This window comes from Panulirus ornatus, chromosome 46 (genome assembly GCF_036320965.1).
Source record: "Panulirus ornatus isolate Po-2019 chromosome 46, ASM3632096v1, whole genome shotgun sequence".
NCBI classification, from domain to species: Eukaryota; Metazoa; Arthropoda; class Malacostraca; order Decapoda; family Palinuridae; genus Panulirus; species Panulirus ornatus.
The window spans coordinates 4,304,228-4,326,727 of record NC_092269.1 but is presented as its reverse complement, the minus strand read 5'-3'; the positions used below and the strand labels follow the sequence as shown (position 1 = coordinate 4,326,727).

Genomic DNA, 22,500 nt, shown 5'->3' with positions numbered 1-22,500 from the left:
GCCCAACCCACCCCCATACACAATGTATATACATACACGTCCACACACGCAAATATACATAACTATACATCTCAATGTACACATATGTATACACACAGACACATATATATATACCCATGCACACAATTCACACTGTCTGCCTTTATTCATTCCCATCGCCATCTCGCCACACATGGAATATATATATATTATTTCAAAGATTAATCGCCACAAAAAACAAGAGAGAACCCAAAGGCGTTGTTTTTTTTTTATGAAGGATATATAAACCACTACGAACCTAAGACGCTTTTTTCTTTTCAAATATAAACCACTACTTTTTTTCTATGCATCTTCGAGACTACACATCCAGCTGTAGGCTTTTCTCTCTACCGAATATGGAGAGAGAGAGAGAGAGAGAGAGAGAGAGAGAGAGAGAGAGAGAGAGAGAGAGAGGCACGAACGTGCGTCCTGCCTGCCCTCAACACCTTCCCATCTCCCCCCCCCCCTAACACGCCACACATACATGACGCCCAGGCTGGCGCTACTTCCCCGTCCGCCGCCGCCACACACACACACCTGCGTCTGCACACTCACACACGCGACGCACCTGCTCTCCTCCCACCACACACCACCACACACACACACACACACACACACGACGCCCAGCTCTCCTTCCATCCACACAAAACACACACACACACGACGCCCAGCTCTCCTCCCACCACAACACACACGACGCCCAGCTCTCCTTCCATCCACACACACACACACACACACACAGCCCACTCACCACACCACAGACACACCACACACGTCTCGCAGCACCGTCAGCCCAGACACGACACTTCAACACACACTACAGGACGCCCCAGGGTTATCCTCCCCAGTCCACAACACACACACACACACCACACACAGCTCACACCCACATCACACACACACACACACACACGCCAGCTTCCACACACACACACACACACACCAATATATTATCCATATATAAAACATATATACTAATATTACTATATTTCATCTATGACATTTCTATTTATGTTCTCTCGCTGTCTCCCGTTAGCAAGGAGCGCAAGGAAACCGTAAACTGGCAACCACCCCCCATACACATTGTTAGTATACACTTCCCCATCACGCAAAGTATACATACCATACCTCAACGACTATATATATATATATATATATATATATATATATATATATATATATATATATATATACACACACACAGACATGTACACGTGTACATAATTCATACTGTCTGCCTTTATTCATTCCATCGCCACCTCGCCACACACGAAATAACAACCCCCCCCCCCCTCCTGTGCGCGAGGTAGCGCTAGGAAAAGACAACAAAGAGCCCCATTCGTTCGCACTCAGTCTCCAGCTGTCATGTACCTCCCGTACCTAATGCCTCCCTCCCTCCGTCAGGTTGAGGGAGGCATCATCGCCATACGAGATCTCTACGCCCCCGTAACCTTGGCATTCGACCCACGCCGGCATCGCCACGCTAATCACCACCACACCGACCCCTCCTCGCTCGTCAACACGACATCTCTGGACGGTGTGTGTGGGTTGACTGTACCATCCTATAAATATCGTACTGTCTTGTCAGGAATTGCACCGTCGTTCTCGAGAGGTCGTAACGCCGTGCTCAAGGGCCGCACCGTCGTGTTCAAGGGTCGTACCCTTGTCCTCAGGTTCCGTACCGTCGTGTTTCAAAGCCCGTACCGTTGTGTTCGAAGACCGTACCGTTGTCCTCAAGGCCCGTACCGTCGTGTTCAAAGCCCGCCCGTACCGTCGTGTTCAAAGCTCGTACCGTCGTGTTCAAACACTATACCGATCTCCTCAAGGCCCATCAAGTCGTGTTCAAAGCCCGTACCGTCGTGTTCAATGGCTGTACCGTTGCCCTCAAGGTCCGTACCGTCGTGTTCAAAGACTGTACCGTTCTCCTCAAGGCCCGTACCGTCGTGTTCGAAAACGCTCAAACTAGAAGGGCTTCGAGGCGACCCCAAACGTATTTGTTGAGGGCGAGCTTACTCTCACACCTCAGCTTGGCCAGACATTGGGAACTTGGTCGTCGTATCCCAAGCTGTGGTTCCCCCACATCCTGAAGGTAATCAGCTAATCTGACGGTGATGTCAGATTGGGGGAGGGGCGCGGAAGGGGGGGGAGGCGCGCGCGCCACCACCACAGCCGACGCGACACCACGGCTCGTACAGCCGGCCGGGCTGACGCTGACGACTACGAGGTGCTAGAGAGAGAGAGAGAGAGAGAGAGAGAGAGAGAAGAGAGAGAGAGAGAGAGAATGGGTCGTACTGCCGGCTGATGCCACGACTAAGAGAGAGAGAGAGAGAGACAGACAGAGTGGGTCCCCATGCCAGACGCCACGACCACACAGCTGCAGGCAAATCAAGGTCGTTTCCGACCCCTTCCTCACCCCGACGTCACGACCACAGCTGTAGGCAACACGTCGTTTCCCTTACCAACCCGACGTTACGACTACAGCACAACGCCGTTGGTCGTCCGACCAATCACCCTTTCTAGCCTTGGACACAAGTTAGCTCTCTTATCTCTAGCCTTGGACACAAGCAAGCTCTCTTATCTCTAACCTTGGACACAAGCTAGCTCTATTATCTCTAGCCTTGGACACAAGCTAGCTCTCTTATCTCTAACTGCCTCGTAAAGCTAACTCCGACTCTCTCTCTCTCTCTCTCTCTCTCTCTCTCTCTCTCTCTCTTACGTCTTCGCGTCATCACCGCCTCTCCTTAAGACGCTTATTCACAAGGATCGTAGGGCGAGCGGAGTAGTGGTGGCGGTGGTGTGTGGTCTTGGGGGGGGACCGTGGCAACGCCGACTTGCATAGTCTATCAGTGGGAATTACACTTGCCTTATAAGAAGGGCTGGGGATGAAGGTCAGGCCCGGGGCAAAACACCGTTGCGGGACGCAAGCCTGCGGGGGTCCTTCCTGGGTACTCAGGGGTTCTCATGCACGAACGTCTTTGAGCACGACGGTGGTGGTACGACCGACCCTTTTGAGCACCACCACGACGACGGACGGACGGAGACGGTGGTACGACTCCTGCGCACGACAACGGAACGACGACCCGCCCCGACCCCCCTTTTTTATCAACGAGGGGCAGTGTGCGATGGCCTTAAAAATTCGACCCGACCTCTCAAGGACCAGGTCGACGCCATGCCCTACCCATTCGACCAACGCCGTCAAATACGGTCCCTTGGGTCATCACGCGGCACACGGAGGCGCGACACCAGCGCTCCTGCAAGCGCACACAGCGCTGCAACACGACCACGTCATATTGGCCAGAGTCGTTGGCAGTCTCCACTCCTCCGCACTGCATATGCAGCGCAACAGCTTGCAACATACTGATGAACACTTGTCACTCTATGTAGTTATGGAGGAACCCGTTGCTATATGCTCTTCCTTTTTCTTTAATTCTTATCTTGTTTAAATTTTCGACACATGGGGGAGGGGGAATAACGTCATCTCTTGTCGTTTAAATTTTCGAAACATGGGAGGGGGATACGTCATGGGGATAAACTGCACAAATCTACGTAAATTTAAAGGTCATAACTGAATGAATAATTCCAAATGACTAGTTTACGATACTAGACAATGACTGGTTCAAAGCACGCAAAGGTGGCTGTTTAATGTGTGCGTGTGTGTGTGTGTGTGTGTGTGTGTGTGTGTGTGTGTGTGTGTGTGTGTGTGTCACTGGACTCCCGCCTGCTCGATGCTCCGTCGTGAGGCTGTATCACTGGCAAGTTACAGTCTCGTCAAAGAACGTCTCACTCCGAGGGCGCCTGCATTTCCCTGCTACTGGAGGCAGCGCAACCTTGGGCTGCAGAAGACTATGGAATGCTCCTCACTAACACTTCAACACCACCATGATCCTTTCATACATATATATATATATAATATATATATTATATTATTTATATTATATATATTTCCTGGATGGGGAAAGATTACTTCCCACTATTCCTGCGTGTCGTAGAAGGCGACTAAAAGGGATGAGCAGGGCTGGAAATCCTTCTCTCGTTTTTTAAATTTTCAAAAGGAACAGAGAAGGGCCAGTGAGGAATTTCTCAAAGCCCTCCTCTGTTCTACCGCTACTCGCTAATCGGAATGGCGAATAGTATGAAAAACAAAAAAAAAAAAAAAAAATAATATAATTATATATTATTACTTATATATATATATATATATATATATTATAATATAGTGTGTGTGTGTGTGTGTGTGTGTGTAATACAGGTCCATCCTGCTCACGTGTCAACACAGGTGACCATCACACGGCCCCAGGTGTTGCGATCAACAACACCCATGCAAGCCTCCCTCTTCTCCCGATCCCTTTAACCAAATACCCGAAAGCTTAAGTTTAAACTTCAGTAGAGAAAAGCTTTCCTTACCTTTCCCATTTTCTCTTTCGAGCCTTTCCAGAACTCCATCCATCCTCTTCGGGTGGTCGTCCAGTCAAGCCGGCAGCTCCGTGTCGTCCATGAGGTCGCGGGTCACGCCGCCACCGACATCTGGTGGAGGGGGAAACAAGGGAACGAAGTTGTTTGCAGGTGTTTACACGGGTGTTTACGGAGGGGCGGATGGGGAAGGGGAGGGGGTGAGTGGACGGGATGAATCGTACATCACGCACATCCGCATTCCTCAATCTCACGTTCTCACGACCAACGAACCACCACCAAGGGTTTTCTTCTCCTCCTCCCACTAATTTATACCCGGTGATAAAAAGTGGACAAAAAGTAAAGTGGATAAGATGATATGTTTAACCCTTAAATTGGCTATAAGGCTCTTCATATATTTCTATAGCAACTGTAAGTGGCTATAAGTCTCTTCATATATTTCCATAGCAGCTACAAGTGGCTATAAGGGTCTTCATATATTTCTATAGCAGGTATAAGTGGCTATAAGGCTAATAGTATATCTCTATAGCAACTGTAAGTGGCTATAAGTCTCTTCATATATTTCTATAGCAACTGTAAGTGGCTATAAGGGTCTTCATATATTTCTATAGCAGCTACAAGTGGCTATAAGGGTCTTCATATATTTCTATAGCAGCTATAAGTGGCTATAAGGGTCTTCATATATTTCTATAGCAACTGTAAGTGGCTATAAGTCTCTTCATATATTTCTATAGCTGCTACAAGTGGCTATAAGGCTAATAGTATATTTCTATAGCAGCTGTAAGTGGCTATAAGGGTCTTCATATATTTCCATAGCAGCTACAAGTGGCTATAAGGGTCTTCATATATTTCTATAGCAGGTATAAGTGGCTATAAGGCTAATAGTATATCTCTATAGCAGCTATAAGTGGCTATAAGGCTAATAGTATATTTCTATAGCAGCTATAAGTGGCTATGAGACTCTTCATATACCTCTATAGCAGCTATAAGTGGCTATGAGGCTCTTCATATATTTCTATAGCAGCCCTAAAGGAGAGACAACAGCTCCGTAAAGGAGAGACATTAGCTAAAGGAAGGAGACAGAAAGGACATGAGACGGAACGGGGATTTCTGTGGCTCCCCTAATTCAAGATCCTCAACCACCACATGCTTATCCCTTCAGCCAGTTGTATACAAACGGGGGGACAAAAAAACAAAACAAAAAAAACAATGACTTAACTACACACATCCAACTTAATAGTTTTTGCTGGTTTAAGACCCTATGAACACATCTGATGACCTTAAACGCACACATATCCAGTGAATTAAGGAAGGATCATTAGAAGTGTACATGGGTTCAGGAGCCATAGTGAGCTCAGAGACTGTGTCATCTAAGATTTTGAAAAAAAAAAGGAGAAAAAATGAATAAAAACGTTCGAAGACGTTCCGCTACAAACGTCGGGTCTCGCACGAACGTTTCCAGAGCCTGTGAACAGCAACGGAAAACGTTCTATTCAAATTCAGTCAGGATGAACACACACAAAAAAAAAACGTTTGAAACATCTCCAATAACAAGCCAGTTCAGAGTTCTTCTTACGTTTCCTTAAGCGGGTGTGTGTGGTGGCTGTGTGTGTGGTGCTGTGCGGTGTGGTGCGGTGTGGTGTGGTGTGGTGCGGTGTGGTGTGTGGTGTGGTGCGGTGTGGTGTGTGTGTATGTGTGATACCGATCCCAGTGACCCTCCTCCAGCCTGCCTGCCGAAGGTGACCCAACAATGTTGCCGCCAACCAGCCACGGGAGCCGCTACCACACCCCTCAACCTTCGTGAAGGACGCGATGAAGAAACGCGCCGGGGCGATGTCAGTTTATCCTCACACACACACACACAGTCTTTCTGGCGTTAAGACCATATGGTTTGCGTCACAATGCATAGCTCTGTCCTGCCCCTAATCCAGATTCTGAAGGTCACACTGACGTAATCATTCCTCCCCAACACCAATTACATTCTACATGTCGAAATAAGGGCCGTTTGACGTACCTCAAAGGTATAAAATCATACAAACACACACACACACACACACACACACACACACACACACACACAGCATCCATGATAGCTTGGCCATCGTGGGATTGTTTACGTCATTCCTTGAATTATTATTAATACCTCAGCATCCATAAAGAACTGACCATCCCCTGATGATGATGATGTGATTATAACATGAAAGTGCACTTGGGAACTTATCGTGTTTCATATCCTCGTGGACTCCTTGGAATATATATATATATATATATATATATATATATATATATGTGTGTGTGTGTGTGTGTGTGTGTGTGTGTGTGTGTCTGAAAATGAGCTCAAAATCCAGTGGCAGGTCTTCCTGCTCTGGAACCCCGAGTTTCCGGAAGATCTGGAAAGAACCTACGTCCTCCAGGTGTGGAACGCCACAGCAGCGGACGACAGGCTAAGACCACTGTAAGAACCGAGGTGGGTCATCTCGATCCATTCGTCTCGGGGTTTTGTATAGAACAACTGGGTGAAGACAAAAGAAAATGTAAGGACCTTCCTTCAATTCCCTCAAAGAAGAAAATGGATTTCGGGCGACCTGATTTGCTGGTTCTACTGCGAATCCTCCGCCTTCTTGACTACGCAAGACGTTGCGTACGGGAGGTTCAACAGTCATCTGCAACCACACACACACACGTTCGCCCTAAAGCGGGGCGTTCGACCTAAGCGTAAGAAGGGGGTAAAACGCTTGGCCTTAAAGCGGACTCCAGCAGCCATCGACCTGACGACCCGGGGGTCGTACTGCTGCAACAGGTCGTGTCGTGAGGGTGGTCAGGGACGCGGCGGGGGAGGCGGTGGGGTCGTGCAGTGCTAAAGAAGGGGAGGAGAAAGGGGGGGGAGGGTAGGAGGGGTCGTGCAGTGCTAGAGAAAGGGGAGGAGAAAGGGGAGGGTAGGAGGGGTCGTGCAGTGCTAGAGAAAGGGGAGGAGAAAGGGGAGGGTAGGAGGGGTCGTGCAGTGCTAGAGAAAGGGAGGAGGAGTAGAGGTCTGCGTGCTAGGAAGGAGGAGAAAGGGGAGGTAGGGGTCGTGCAGTGCTAGAGTGAGGAGATGGTGGGGGATGGTGTTTTCAGACGTCGTTGCAGTGGTCGTGGAGAGGGAGGGGATGGGTGATGCCCCCCGGTCGTTCTCCTGAAGGAGGGGCCGTGGGGTCCAGGTCAGTCGTCGAGGTCACGTCTACGTCGAGACAGGGTACCGATGACAAGGTTCTAATCATGATAGGCCGGTTCGACCCCACACACCCCGAAACCTCCCCCTTAGTTCCCTAGCACTCGTGCCTCCTCCTTCTCCTCCTCCTCTTGTCACACACACCACACACACACACACACACACACACACACACACACACACACAACACACACACACACACACACTCTAGAGTAATCCAGGAGGTAAAATCTTTAAGTATATTAACCTTACTATTTTCCTTTAAAAGCGCGTTTCACGGGCGATTAACGCGTTCTGCAAGTGGACATTTTTTGGGACAAAGCCTTGGAGGCCGCTGCTCAGGTGTGGGTGGTGGGTGTGTGGGTGGGTGGGTGGGTGTGGGTGTGTGTGTGTGTGTGTGTGTGTGTGTGTGTGTGTGTGTGTGTGTGTGGGTGGGTGGGTGGGTGGGTGGGTGGGTGGCTCTGTTGCTGACCCTTAAATAGACCCACGTCTTGCCGATGTGGTCTTCGGAGGACCAAGAAAACGGCGCCTCTCACACGCTTGTAAACAAATGTAAAAACAAAAACATCAAGACGAAAATACACGTAAATAAATTCACATCAAGACGAAAATACACGTAAATAAATTCACATCACGCGACGCACAGTACCTTCATAGCGAACTGTGCTGTCGAGGTATGTCAACAAATGTAAATGTAAATGCTTATCCAGATTCCTATTCTTTTACAGAGGTATATGATTTATCTTCAAATTCCCAGCAATACCCGAATCTTCCCTACATCGCTAAAAATATACAGACACACTGCAGATAACTTCGTATCCAATCCTGCTTAAGGTAATCACACCGTACTATCTCAATCACTTTGCATAACACGTTTACGTCTTTTGGAATATACCGCAGACTGGCTATAAACATTGCTAGGGGGGGATATTTCCCCCCCCCCGGCCGTTTTTTTCTCCCCACCCCCTAATCTCCCGTACCTTCCAACCATCACTGATCTACGGATGGGGGCAATTCGCAAGACTTACCACATTTTCCAACCACAAAGGATTCCAATACTCTGTGGATGTGACGAAACGAAACGACAGACTTCTCTAACACTACAGGCCAGAATATACCTCACAAGAAGCCGAAAGAGGTGGTCCAGCGCCAAGCAATACACCACAGAACAGCCCCTAAAAATACTTGATGCAGAGTTGATGCAGAGGTTGTCGAGGTCACCTTCTTACAACTTTAGTGCGACGAACTTAACACAATGCCAACTTGGGGACGAGAAAGGTCTACATGAACGTACCCTGGAGCCCCTTTCAACTGGACGGCCTGGGTTCGAAGTAATGATGAAGCCTCGGAGGGATACAGTGATGAATGTGGTCCCTGGTGGGGAAGGCGTTGCGGGCGTGATGGAGTCGGTCAGGGGGCCCGATTTCAAAAGCAACACTAATATACGCGAGCGGAGGAGGCGGGCAGAGGGAGGTACAGCAGCAGTAGGAGGAGGAGGAGGAGGTCACTCTCCCGCGCTGCGACCTTACCTAGATTGCATTGGAGGTGGGGTGTGGGGTTGTGGTGATTCCCTGCCTGCCTTCGTGAACCAAGAGCTTCCTTTCCCTCTAGGTTAAGTACAGGAGGGAACTGCCTGGCCTTCCTCTTCTTCCTCCTCCTCCTCCTTCCCTCACCAACATCACGTCTATTATCATGGATATGGTGTCCCCGCCTCTCTCTCTCTCTCTCTCTCTCTCTCTCTCTCTCTCTCTCTCTCTCTCTCTCTCTCTCTCTTGGTGCAACCGGGCGGCGGGGCGGAGTCGTAGTCGTAGTCCCTACGACACCTTGTCCCTGCCCTGGTCCTTCCGACCCTGAGATCCGTCTCGACGTACAGTCCACAACAACAAGACCCGTTATGGTCGCCGCTGTTACGACCCCACCTGGTGACTGATGGAGGGCGTTACGTCCTACACCGGTGGCGTTACAGCGTGTGTGTGTGTGAGGGGGAAGGGGGGGGGGGCGTGACGACGACACCCAGTGTATGGTGAGGGAGGCGAGTGAACTAACCCACCAAAATCTGCGTTGGGAGAGGATTGGCAGCACACCTTCACAGATGTGCCACTCCCGCCACCTCACTCCCTCGACCACGACGCAAGAGCGACCGTTACACAGGCCTTCATGACCTACCCCACACACACACACACACACACACACACACACAGATAGATAGATAGATAGTTTATTGACCACAACAAGATAAGATTGACATTAAGCATACATAAATACAATTAAACGTTAGATCTAAAGTAACAATAATCGCTAAATCCACTTTAAATGTTGATAATGTAGTCCACAGAATATTATCTTAAAGTTATTTAATCATACATTTCTAATATCTTAAAAATTATTTCACAACATGTATCATGGGGAAAATCAGATGCAAAAAGGTCCTCTAATCTTATGAAGTTATACATATATCTGATGTTCTGTGTCAAAGAACAATTTTCAATCACGTGCCTCTCAGTTTGTACATCTTCATGACCTACCACACACACACACACAACACACACACACACACACACACACACACACACACACACACAAAGCTTTTTTTTGAGCTCTTTGACGCAAGACAATCTCCCGCGCCAGGGGACAGCGCTGGGAGAGTCCGGGGACAGCGCTGGGAGGAGTTTAGGACCCTTACCATCATCAAGGCCAACTTAAAAACTCCCCCATTATCTTCGGGTGGGGAGTTTATACAAGGGGTGGGGAGAGATAGCGTGTAATGGCCACGTAATCTTGCTTCCCGACCCCAGCACCATCTACCCAGCTTAAGAGCTGAGATCCATGACATATTCGCCCTTGAAGTGTCAAAACAGCAGCAGCTCTGGTCACCGCGTTGTGTACGTGCCAACCAGCCGCTTACCGCCGCCCGTGCGCTGATCGCCAACACACCCCACCCCGACCACGACACGCTGTCCTCCTTACAGTACTGCGCACACACACGCGTCTCGTGAATACACGAAGGTGCAGAAAGGACAAATGATGTAAACATTAAAGAACTCTTTAAGCTTCATCCTTCCTATGGGGGGGGGGATAATCACACAAGCACTTAACAAAGACATGAGAGAGAGAGAGAGAGAGAGAGAGAGAGAGAGAGAGAGAGAGAGAGAGAGAGTCACATAGATACAAAGACCCAAGCGAGGTGATCTGGCCCTTTAAAGCAGATGAAGAAAAGGGCAGCAAAAACAGAGTCTCTCTCTCTCTCCCTCTCTCTTAGGCGCGCGCGTGCACGGACCGCAAGATGAGACGAAGGCCATCTTAATCGAGATGATAAATCAAGGTCTGAGCCCGTGGTCCGATAAGGTAAATGAGGGGGTCTTATCTTATCGGGTCACTCATGGCTGACCCCGGTAATGCGATAAAAATACTCTTATTTTTCAATTTCGTGATTAATCAGTTCACATACTTCCTCTACAATCAGGGTGTACCTCCATGTGTGCAATATGGGATCAGAGCGTACTCACACAGGTGCAATATAGGGATCAGAGTGTACTCACACAGACGCAATTGGGATCAAAGTGTACTTAGGTCCAATACAGGGATCAGAGTGTACTCACACAGACGCAATATAGGATCAGAGTGTACTTAGGTACAATACAGGGATCAGAGTGTACTCACACGGGCGCAATATGGGGACCAGAGTGTACTCACATGCAATATGGGAATCTTCAACACCTTCTGCCGGTGTTGCAAGACCACCGTGAGGCAATAGACAATCTCACTGCACACTAGGGCTACGGGACGTACCCCAGACTGGCACCACGCGGCAGGGGTAAGGCATGCCAGAGATCTCGCGAGTGGAGATGGCGACACCTTTCCCCGGGGGTTTGGAACCGTGTCGTATTCACGGTCATCAAAGAATGAGTGTTGTACCCGAAGCCTCGGGGTATGATCAACACATCTACTGCGACGAACACCCAGTGCATCCCGCTAAAGACGGTCCATCGGCTACCGAAGGGGAAAAGGACGAACTGAGAGCGCAGCCCTTCAACCACAGGAGGGTTGGGAGGGAGAGAGTGAGGGAGGGAGGGTGAATTCTACCAATTGTGGGGGCGGGTTATCCCAGACGTACCTCCTAACTATACAAATTCTACGAACATATATATAGAAACCCCGAAAACCAAAGTGCTGGTGGGACGAGGAAATACAGAAAAACCTGCGCCAGAGTCTCTTCTGAAAGACCGGTGCGTCCTTGACGAGTACATGGGAAGGGTATGGCCCACGGCGAACCTCACAAGGTACAAACGTAATTCTTAGAAAGAGAAGAGAGAGAAAAAGAGGATTACACGCGACTTGCCGTTTCCCGTCTGTCTAACGGTGATGGGTTGGCAACCTGTTGGCGATCTAAGGCAATCTCCTTCGCCATCACTGCTTGCAAAGGTCAGGAGCAACTGAGGGGCTGTTCTTAACGCTACCTCGCTAACGCGGGAAATGGCGAACAGTTTAAAAGATATATATAATATATAATATATATATATATAATATATATAATATATATATATATATATATATATATATATATATATTCCAATCCACGGGGAAATGAAACACGATAAGTTCCCAAGTGCACTTTCGTGTAATCATCACATCATCTGGGGATATAATATATTTCGTGATCACAGCCAACGTCAAGAGCAGTCGCAGGCGCTGACACGAACGAGTTACACAGAGGAGTTCGTCTTCTCAGGTGTCCCCCCAACCTATACGCCACACGGGCTGGGAAAGACAATTGCAGGCACAGGGACAAAGTGAAGTGTATAGTTCATATCTTTCCTTTTACCTATGGCCTAAGCGAGAGAGAGAGAGAGAGAGAGAGAGAGAGAGAGAGAGAGAGAGAGAGAGAGAGAGAGAGAGAGAGAGAGAGAGAGAATAGAGACAGTAGCACCAATAAACACACTGACTCCCCCGGGGGGGGGGGGGGGGTGTTGAGGGATGTCACCAGTATATAAACCCGGACTTTCAACAAGCAAAACGCCCCCCTGCATCGTCCAACCCCCCACCCCATCAACACCCCCACATTAAATTGGAGCACATGACAAGCACTCAGCCCACAACGACCACCGGCCGTCGTAAAGCACACAATGAACTCTCTCTCTCTCTCTCTCTCTCTCTCCTCTCTCTCTCTCTCTCTCTCTCTCTCTCTCCAACGACTACATGGTAGTTACCCCTTACGCAGGATACGGGCCTTGAACCACCCTTTTTTCGGAGAAAAAATTGGCTACAAAATAATCTTAATTCTCTTGGCTCTTTTTGGGGCAAACAAAAATATTGGGTACAAAAATTGGCTACGAATCAACCCTATTTATCTTGGCCTTTTCTGAAGGTTAAAAAAAAAAAAGATGGCTACAAAAATTGGTTACAAAATAGCCCTATTTTTTCTTTAGTCTGTTTTTTTTCGGGTGTTAAAAGATACAGAGGAAAGATGAGATAAAATTTTTAAGTTGCTTGAGCAGGAAATGTATGGCCCTTAAGCACGACGAAGGCTAGGGGCACTTGAACGGGAGGGCAAGGCCCTTAGGAACGACGAAGAGTGCGACCCTCGTGCAAGAAGACAACGAGAACAAGTTAACACCCACAGCTGCACCGAACAGTTGGCCAAACCACAGCATCATCATCAAACAGCAAAGTCGACAGGAACGGCACCAACTCCAACAACGGCAGGAAGAGGAGGCACCTCGCCTCCAACAACAGCGCGAGATGGAGGCACCGCGCCTCCAACAACAGCAGGAGATGGAGGTACCGTACCTCCAACAACAGGAGGAGGAGGTGGAGGTACTGTACCTCCAACAACAGGAGGAGGAGATGGAGGTACCGTACCTCCAACAAGAGGAGGAGGAGGAAGCAACCCGCCTCCAACAACACAGCAGGAGGAGGAGTAAGAGGAGGAGGCACCTTACCTCCAACAACAACAGCAGGAGGCACCTTTACCTCCAACAACAAGAGCAGGAAAATCAGGCACCGTATCTCCGACAACACCAGTTCTTATCACCACCATAAGGGACGACAAGTAGAGAGCCTCAAAATCCACAGCAGGGGACGACCACACAAAACATCCTCCCTCAAACAACACGACGAAGCAGCAGAAGATGGGACTAACTTCAGCAGCTGTAGAATGCGGCCCGCCCCTCCCCACCTACCAAAGGGCGTCCGACTCCAGCTGGGGGTCCTTCTGACCCACCCGAGGCCAAGTTCGAGCTGGACCCCCCCCCTCAGGTCCTACCCCCCACCCCCAAACACACTCCATTGGCAACATCCTCTTAGTTATGTCCGAGCGGCGACAGCTTGTATCATACTCCTCCCTTCTCCACCACCCCACATACTCCCTTAATAAAAGAAAAGATATACGCAGCGCCTACTGGCTGTTACTGTAGCTCCTTGAACACGACGGTGCGACCTTTGGGCACGACGGTACGGCCCTTGGCGCACGACGGTACGACCCTTGGCGCACGACGGTATGGCCCTTGGGCACGACAGTGCGACCCTTGAAGCATGAGGGTTCGGACTATGAGCACGTCGTGCTCCAAGGGTAGTACCGTCGTGCCTCCAAGGGTCGTACCGTCGTGCCTCAAGGATCGTATCGTCGTGCTCTAAGGGTCGTACCGTCGTACTCAAGGGTCATACCGTCGTGCTCAAGGAACCAATTAGGAAAATCTGCGCCACTAAAACAGTTCTACATCTAATTAATCTTTCTCTAACAAAACATGGTAATCGACTGCAAAAATGTGGGTCAAAATACGTTTTCGTCCCAATTCATGATACAGAAAACGGGGCGAGTGCTCACTGGGGGTAACAATCTGGTTCAATCAACCCAATTGGGCCTGATTGTACAGGGCCGAGTGCAATCCTCTGTGCCATTGCTCAATACAAACATATAAACACATCTGCTCCTCCATGTCACTCCTCTGGCACTATCTACACCATCTACCCAACTCTCTACCTCCCAACCAAGTATCTACCTTCTACCATGTCGCTCCTCTGGCACTATCTACACCATCTACCAACTCTCTACCTCCAACCAAGTATCTACCTTCTACCATGTCGCTCCTCTGGCACTAACTACACCATCTACCCATCTGTCTACCTGCCAGCCATATGGACCTACCTTCTAATCTATCTACCTAGTTACCATCACCTATTTCTGTAGGATACCTGATCTACCCACTACCACACTGGGCCATACCAGACGCCCTGCCCACAGTTTCCAACCTTCTCACGCCCACACCCCCAAAAAAACCATTCGGAAACCCCCACATTCCCAAGCTCCATGACCAGGCATTAGGCTCACAAAGTCTCAAGCTTTCTCCCACACCCACAGTTTGCATGGTTCGACCCCCACACATCCCCCATGACATGGCCTTTTAAGCTCCGCCCCACACATATATATAATGGCTTCTCACCTATCCTGGCTAAACATGGGTTGACCATTCCAACTTCCTTTTGAGTCTGTGGTTCGATGACTTCACAAACAGATAAGACAAACATCTTTTAAAATTCTCACCTTAAAATTTGAGGATAAAAACTGCCTTGAGACTATTCTTTTTAAAGAGAATATTATTTTCTTTGCTCACTCGACTGGGGTCGATCAAGGAGGCGTTAAACGATACTCAACGAGGCGTTAAACGACCCTCAAATCGCCTCCCAAACCCATAATAAACGCCCTCTCTCGAGAACCTAAAAACCACGTCGTTATTTCAGTCTAAGAAAAAAGAGAGATGTGGAGGTCAAAGATCATCAATGTGGCGTTATTTACAGGCATTTATTTTTTTTTTTCTCTCTCTCGACGCTGAACACTTCACCAACTCGCGTTACATCTGAGGAGGGGGGGGGGGGGGGGGGAGGGGGGGGGGGGGGGGAGGGGGGGGGGGGGGGGGGGGGGGGGGGGGGAGGGGGGGGGGGGGGGGAGGGGGGGGGGGGGGGAGGGGGGGGGGGGGGGGAGGGGGGGGGGGGGGGGAGGGGGGGGGGGGGGGAGGGGGGGGGGGGGGGGGGGGGGGAGGGGGGGGGGGGGGGGGGGGAAAAAAAAAAAAAAAAAAAAAGATGGCTACAAAAATTGGTTACAAAATAGCCCTATTTTTTCTTTAGTCTGTTTTTTTTCGGGTGTTAAAAGATACAGAGGAAAGATGAGATAAAATTTTTAAGTTGCTTGAGCAGGAAATGTATGGCCCTTAAGCACGACGAAGGCTAGGGGCACTTGAACGGGAGGGCAAGGCCCTTAGGAACGACGAAGAGTGCGACCCTCGAGCAAGAAGACAACGAGAACAAGTTAACACCCACAGCTGCACCGAACAGTTGGCCAAACCACAGCATCATCATCAAACAGCAAAGTCGACAGGAACGGCACCAACTCCAACAACGGCAGGAAGAGGAGGCACCGCGCCTTCAACAACAGCAGGAGATGGAGGTACCGTACCTCCAACAACAGGAGGAGGAGGTGGAGGTACTGTACCTCCAACAACAGGAGGAAGAGATGGAGGTACCGTACCTCCAACAACAGGAGGAGGAGATGGAGGTACCGTACCTCCAACAACAGGAGGAGGAGATGGAGGTACCGTACCTCCAACAACAGGAGGAGGAGATGGAGGTACCGTACCTCCAACAACAGGAGGAGGAGATGGAGGTACCGTACCTCCAACAACAGGAGGAGGAGATGGAGGTACCGTACCTCCAACAAGAGGAGGAGGAGGAGGAGGAGGAGGAGGAGGAGGAGGAGGAGGAGGAGGAGGAGGAGGAGGAGGAGGAGGAGGAGGAGGAAGCAACGCGCCTCCAACAACAGCAGGAGGCACCTTTACCTCCAACAACAACAGCAGGAGGAGGAGGAGGAGTCGCCATGCAGGGGTGCTTCTTGGTTCTTATGCTTGCGGTGTCCCGCCGTCGCTACAGGGGGAGGAGAGGAGGAGGATCCTGTGTGAACCGCACAGCCCTGGGTGAAGAACTCACTTTTTTCTTCCTCCTCCCACACACACACACACACACACACACACACACACACATCTTATCTCTCCCCTAAAGAGACCCCCCCCCCCCCCCTCCCCACCCCACCACAGCCAGGGAGATATATAAATAACTCCTGAAACCCTTTGCTTCCAAGCAAGCACACCCCCACAAGGTGAGGGGGTTTGGAGTCTATCGTCAGCGTTCTTTCCATATGCCACAAGTACGCGAGTATAGCCTCTTAAATATACCAGCTCAGCATCGAATACGACAGGCGTCTGTAGGAATATCATGACATCAATAACCTAATGTTGTGATTCGTAGACTTCCCCCCCCCCCCCCATAATACATCATCCCCCCCCCCCACCCCCCCCCCCCCCTTTAAGGCTGTAGGCTCCAGTCACGTTCAAAAGTCCACTATCAAAGAAAATAAAGGAAGAGACAAGGGAAAGTACCATACAATAATGATGTAACGCAGCAGCAGCTTGAACAGTAATGCGTGGTCAACAACAGTGTTGGGGGGGCACACAGGCAGCCAGCTCTCGGGAGCAAAAACCGAAGTAATATCTGCAGAAAAGGGAAAGCAAACCAACATGGTGTCGTAGGGTAAACGTAAAAATAAAAAAAAAAAAAACAGAAGCCTCTCAAACTGCGTGATGTACCAGGGCATCAAAAACTTGTTCAAAAGCTCTGGTGTAAGATCGAGGTCGTAAAGCGCATGTACTATCACTGCTTTTCACATTCCTTTCCAACCACACGTCTGCTGGTAAAACACAGGACCCAGGAGCTCCCCCTGGCATACCCGCACACCCAAAATGGACAACTTCATCTTAACCAAGGAGGAATACATGGCATACTTACAAGTGCGAGGGACTCATAGTCTTCCTGTGACCATGGCATTTAGGAGCGCTGCTCTCTCTCTCTCTCTCTCTCTCTCTCTCTCTCTTTTTTTTTTTTTTTTTGGGAGCAGACTTGAAAAAAGTATACAACCCCAAAAGACTTTTAAATGAGCAAGGGCGCACATTGAGCTGTGTCCCCTACGGATTCCATATCTATGACGAACTTATCTACATGATTACATTCCAGACCGACATGTCCCTCAAAAGCATCCTCACCGACAAATCATCATTATGTAACCCAAAGCCCTCCCATTCTCTGTATAGGGTGTGTGTGTGTGTGTGTGTGTGTGTGTGTGTGTGTGTGTGTGTGTGTGTGTTTTGGGTTTCCCAAAAGCGCCTTTCATTTCGTCCAGAATTATAACACAGTATACCCTAAAGACCAAACCCGAATAATTACCAAGACCACATAAACAAACTCGCACATTATGCCATGGCCCACACCCATCCCAAACATTCATCTTACGTACCAGTATAAACCTCATGTGATACTCTGCTGCAGTTTATATATAGACTTCCTTTGACGTCAGCACCATATGTAAAATATCACTGCGCCTGCGTAATGGCTCGGCTCCAGTTAGTCCCAACCTTACCCTTACACTTACACACACAGACACACACACACACACACAACACACACACACACACAAATATATATATATATATATTATCCTGGATAGGGGAGAAAGAATACTTCCACGTATTCCCTGCTTGTAGAAGGCGACTAAAGGAAGGGTGCGGGGCTGGAATCCTCCTCTCGTTTTTTTTTATTTTCCAAAGAGGAACAGGAAGGGCCAGTGAGGTATTCCTCAAAGCCAGTCTCTGTCTAACGTACCTCGCTATGCGGGAAATGGCGAATAGTATGAAAAAAAAAATATATATATATATATATATATAATATAGATAGATAGATAAAGATATACGTAAATAGATAGATAGACATAGTGATAGATAAATAAATACTCGTTACCAAATGGACGGCAATAATATTTCTCTAACATTTCCAAATTCATCATCCCATATTTTTTTCATTGTGCGTTGAAGGAAGCGAGTATCTTCAACAACGCAGGAGAGAAATACACTTTCTAAATCATGCAAATGAATAACAAACATGTGGCTTATGTACGAAGGCTCAAGGCGGGTTTATTACTGTTACCTCCACTTGTCACGTCTCAAAGGTATATATATATATATACATATATATAACATGATTCGAACACAGATCAACCATACGTTACATAACTGGCAACAACTAAAAGAGACACAATAACATTGGACATCGCTACATTTCTGTAGTCCTACGCTTTGGCTGCCTACCTTTTTAAGTATGTATTCATACCTAAAAAAAAAATTACTTGCATTCGCAGGTTTTTGTGGTTCCAACCTTTGCTCTTTATAGACACATCTTTAAATCCTATTCTCACAAGGTCTAGCATAAAAAAAAATGTAAAGTTGCACACCCCACAAATGCATAATACGTAACCTAAACACACCCCCCCCAAACATAATCGCGCCACCACAAACCATATCATCGCTTCCATAACAGACATAACATTTCCCCCACCCACTCTACACCACCCCCAACCTCCCCTTTGGCGACGACTTGGTCTAGCCCCCTCCCCCAACCCTCCCTTCACCCCACCTTTTTTTTGTGGCCACTTACTTCCTCCTTTCGTACACAGTGGAGTGCACGAGGCTTGGGGAAGGTGGCCTTGGGTTATGCAGGTGTGTGTGTGTGTGTGTGTGTGGTGTGTGGACCACGGCCGAAGCAGATGCACTGCCCACCTGCTCCGAGGAGGTTTGCATACAAGACAGACAGAGATACATATTTTTTTCCTTGAACTCTCCATGGCTGAAGAATCGTCTACGTTCTACGTATTAAATCCTAAATATAAACATACGCTGGACGCTATCTAGGAGGTGTTTCAATTTTCTTGTAGTATATACTCTGCTCAAAGCAAAAATAATTATTTACAAGAGAATTTAAGCTTAAAAATCGTAATTATTCTAAGTGAATGACAAACATTCTAGTCCCAAAATGGTCATATGTCTCACGAAGGTGCAATTTTAAACGCATCCATATAGGCAGGGTCTCCCCTTGTACAATATCCAATATACAATATCCCTTCACCTACATCGTACGATATACATATATCGGCAATTCTATCCTGGATATCGTCCCGGTGACTCTCCCAAATAATGTCTGGCCTCAGTTTCCTGATCGCGTTAGCTTCCAACACGCGCTTACGACAACCATCCCTTGATTATGTGTGGTATCGCATTATCAACTTAAACTCTGCGTCACCCTGAAACACAAGACCAGGGAGGTGATTACGTAAGGGAGGGAGGAAGGCTGGGAGTGGGAGGGAGTGCAGTTGTAACGGACGTGTCTAGGCTACACCTCCCTCCCTCCCTGCCTGTTCTCAGGACTCACCGCCATGACGCGTCGCCCTTGCATAATAATTAATCCCAACCACGACCATTCTCACACTAACGCCTCTAACGACACAACGACGGGTCTGTAACTACTCGTGACCCCACTAAAACTACAGGTGAAAACATCGAATCAACCTGGAATGCGGTTGCGAGTCGAGTCCACACAGAACTGGTGATGCTACAAGACGAAATATTCTGACACGAGTCGAAGGTTTGAGGGACGCGGGGGGGCCTGCCTAGCGACGGCCGGCTCAAGGGGGGTCACCGGGTACTTTCGTGCCCGCTATAGAGAACTCCTCCAGAAATCACCATTTCCGTAGCGATTAATCGCTGAGGTCATCCATACCCTCGATCTACATCACTTGGAGATACGTCCTGGGCTTCTCCCTCCATGGAAATCTGGACGCCGTCACTGTCCTTCAGGGCAACATGGAGGTCTCCCGCTTCATCGCTATAGCAACGGGAGGCAGATGACACACATCAACTATTTAACAACTTTATTAAATAATTTACAACCGAATACACACGGGAGGAAGACACAACCCTCGTAAAGAGATCGAGAAACACTCGAGAATTCTCACGTGCGAAGGAGACATCAGCGAACGCGAATTTAAACGACGATAATTTTCTTTTTTCTTCTTTGGGCGAGGAGCGGCGGGCGAAACTTGCCAACCTCCGTTGTAACAGCGCCACCAAAGCAGCGGTCACGTGATGCCCCCCGGTCCGCACGTAGCCCTCACGTGTGGCGCTCAACGCCCACAAAACTTCATGGGGAAACACCGTAGACGATTCACTTAAATAAAAAAAAACTATTTTGACGTAAAATTTCGTATGATCACAAATCTTTTTTACGAAGCTATTTTAAGATAAGGGGGTCGAAATGTCTCCACACATCCTCTTAAAACCGGTTTTAGTAAAAGATACATTATCTCGCTTCTATACATGATAGAGGGCTTTCTATAACTACACAATCTGGGGATAATTATAGCAACCCTTGTCTATACGTAGCTTCTGAGCAACCTGGTCGGAAAAAATTCGAATGCAAGCATAATGCATTTGTCTATTATCATTACTATAATTATTATATCACATTATCCCATGTATTAGGGTGACTTTTTTTTTATCATTATCAATATTACAGAATGTGTTTAGATTAAAAGGTGGCAAGTTCATTTAATACGTCCAGAATCTATCCCAACCCACACAATAACTGGAACTTCCAAATCATGCTAAAAACAAGTTACAATCCAGATTCCTATACACTTGCATGCTTAATATCCAATCAACAATTCAATTAAGAATAAGATAGCTAAATTCGAAAGGAAATACTACTTGTTTTTGTTTGGTGTACTAAGAACCTCCCATTTCCAGCACTCCTGACTTCATAAATTCAATCACAACTTACACTTACAACTTACAACTTTTACGGCCATGGACCTACGAGGAACGGATGTATATCGGCACAAAGCCATCACGCAACCAAGCTCCCTTCTCTCCCTGCAGCTCTCGTGCCAACCAAATGGTGCACCAACTCCGTAGGGGGACTGGCTGCTATCCTCCCTCCCCTTCGCTTCCCTTCCCTTGCGCCCCCATCATTACACTTCAACACAACTGGGTCAGTGTGAGTGGCAAAACCTTTTCGAGATGGACGATGCATGGAAACTTTAATGGCGGGGAGAATTTCGCGCCAAGTTACCAAATACGTAAGGGCAGGCAGAACCTGGTCATGCAACGACGCGGTGTTCGAGAATGTGGAAAGGAGCCAATGATGATAATGAAGAGAGAGAGAGAGAGAGAGAGAGAGAGAGAGAGAGAGAGAGAGAGAGAGAGAGAGAGAGAGAGAGAGAGAGAGAGAGAGAGAGAGAGAATAACAGGGTGTTACACTTCCTTAAACCGTGTGTAATCAAACATATCTCTCATCACCTCGGCGAAGCGGAGGGATAGTACTCAAACTCCACCAGTTTCAAAACTACAATTTTGAGCAAGACACGTTTAACTGTACAACTACACGCCATTTCAACGCTCCGTAACCTCTTTGTCTCGGCACCAAGGAATCCAAGGATTTGCTATGCGATTTTTTTTTTGGTTTCACGTAAGTAAGTGAGGGAAAAAAAGACGACACCATTACGTATAATAATCGATAATCATTTATTCTTTTTCTTAAATCTTTGACGGAGTGAAGTTACGTCTTCATCAGGTTACGTGCGTAAGTGACGGAGCGAGTAAGGGCAACATCTCGAGTCTGTCGCAGAGTTTGCGACAAGTCGCACGCCGACGATAAATATTACTCTAGCCAGATACGACATTCTATTGACTGTGTAAAATCATGTTCAAAAAGAAAATCATATGGGCTCTGCCTCGATGACCTCACCTCACACTGATAATCTCAAACAAGTATATTAAATAAATAAATAGTTCTCTCGTTAATTAAAAAAAGGGAAACAGACTTGCCAACGGAATAACATATATTTTGTTGATTATCCTTGAATTTTGAGGTATATTAATACCCTATTTTTACGAAAACAACCTAAATTCCGATACGGTCCGCATTTGTGGTGTAGA

General features: G+C 48.0%; 1 protein-coding gene across 4 annotated transcripts in view; it reads right to left on the bottom strand.

Moving 5' to 3' along the window:
• LOC139763088 (uncharacterized) overlaps positions 1 to 22,500 on the bottom strand; it is a 163,923-nt gene that overhangs the window by 69,138 nt on the left and 72,285 nt on the right. For 2 of the 4 annotated variants that reach the window (XM_071688710.1, XM_071688712.1), the window contains one exon: positions 4,423 to 4,542. The exons of the other annotated variants lie outside the window; for them this stretch is intronic. In XM_071688710.1, coding sequence (XP_071544811.1) covers positions 4,423 to 4,542 — 120 coding nt within the window. The remainder of the gene's footprint in view (positions 1 to 4,422; positions 4,543 to 22,500) is intronic. 4 annotated transcript variants of the gene reach the window in all.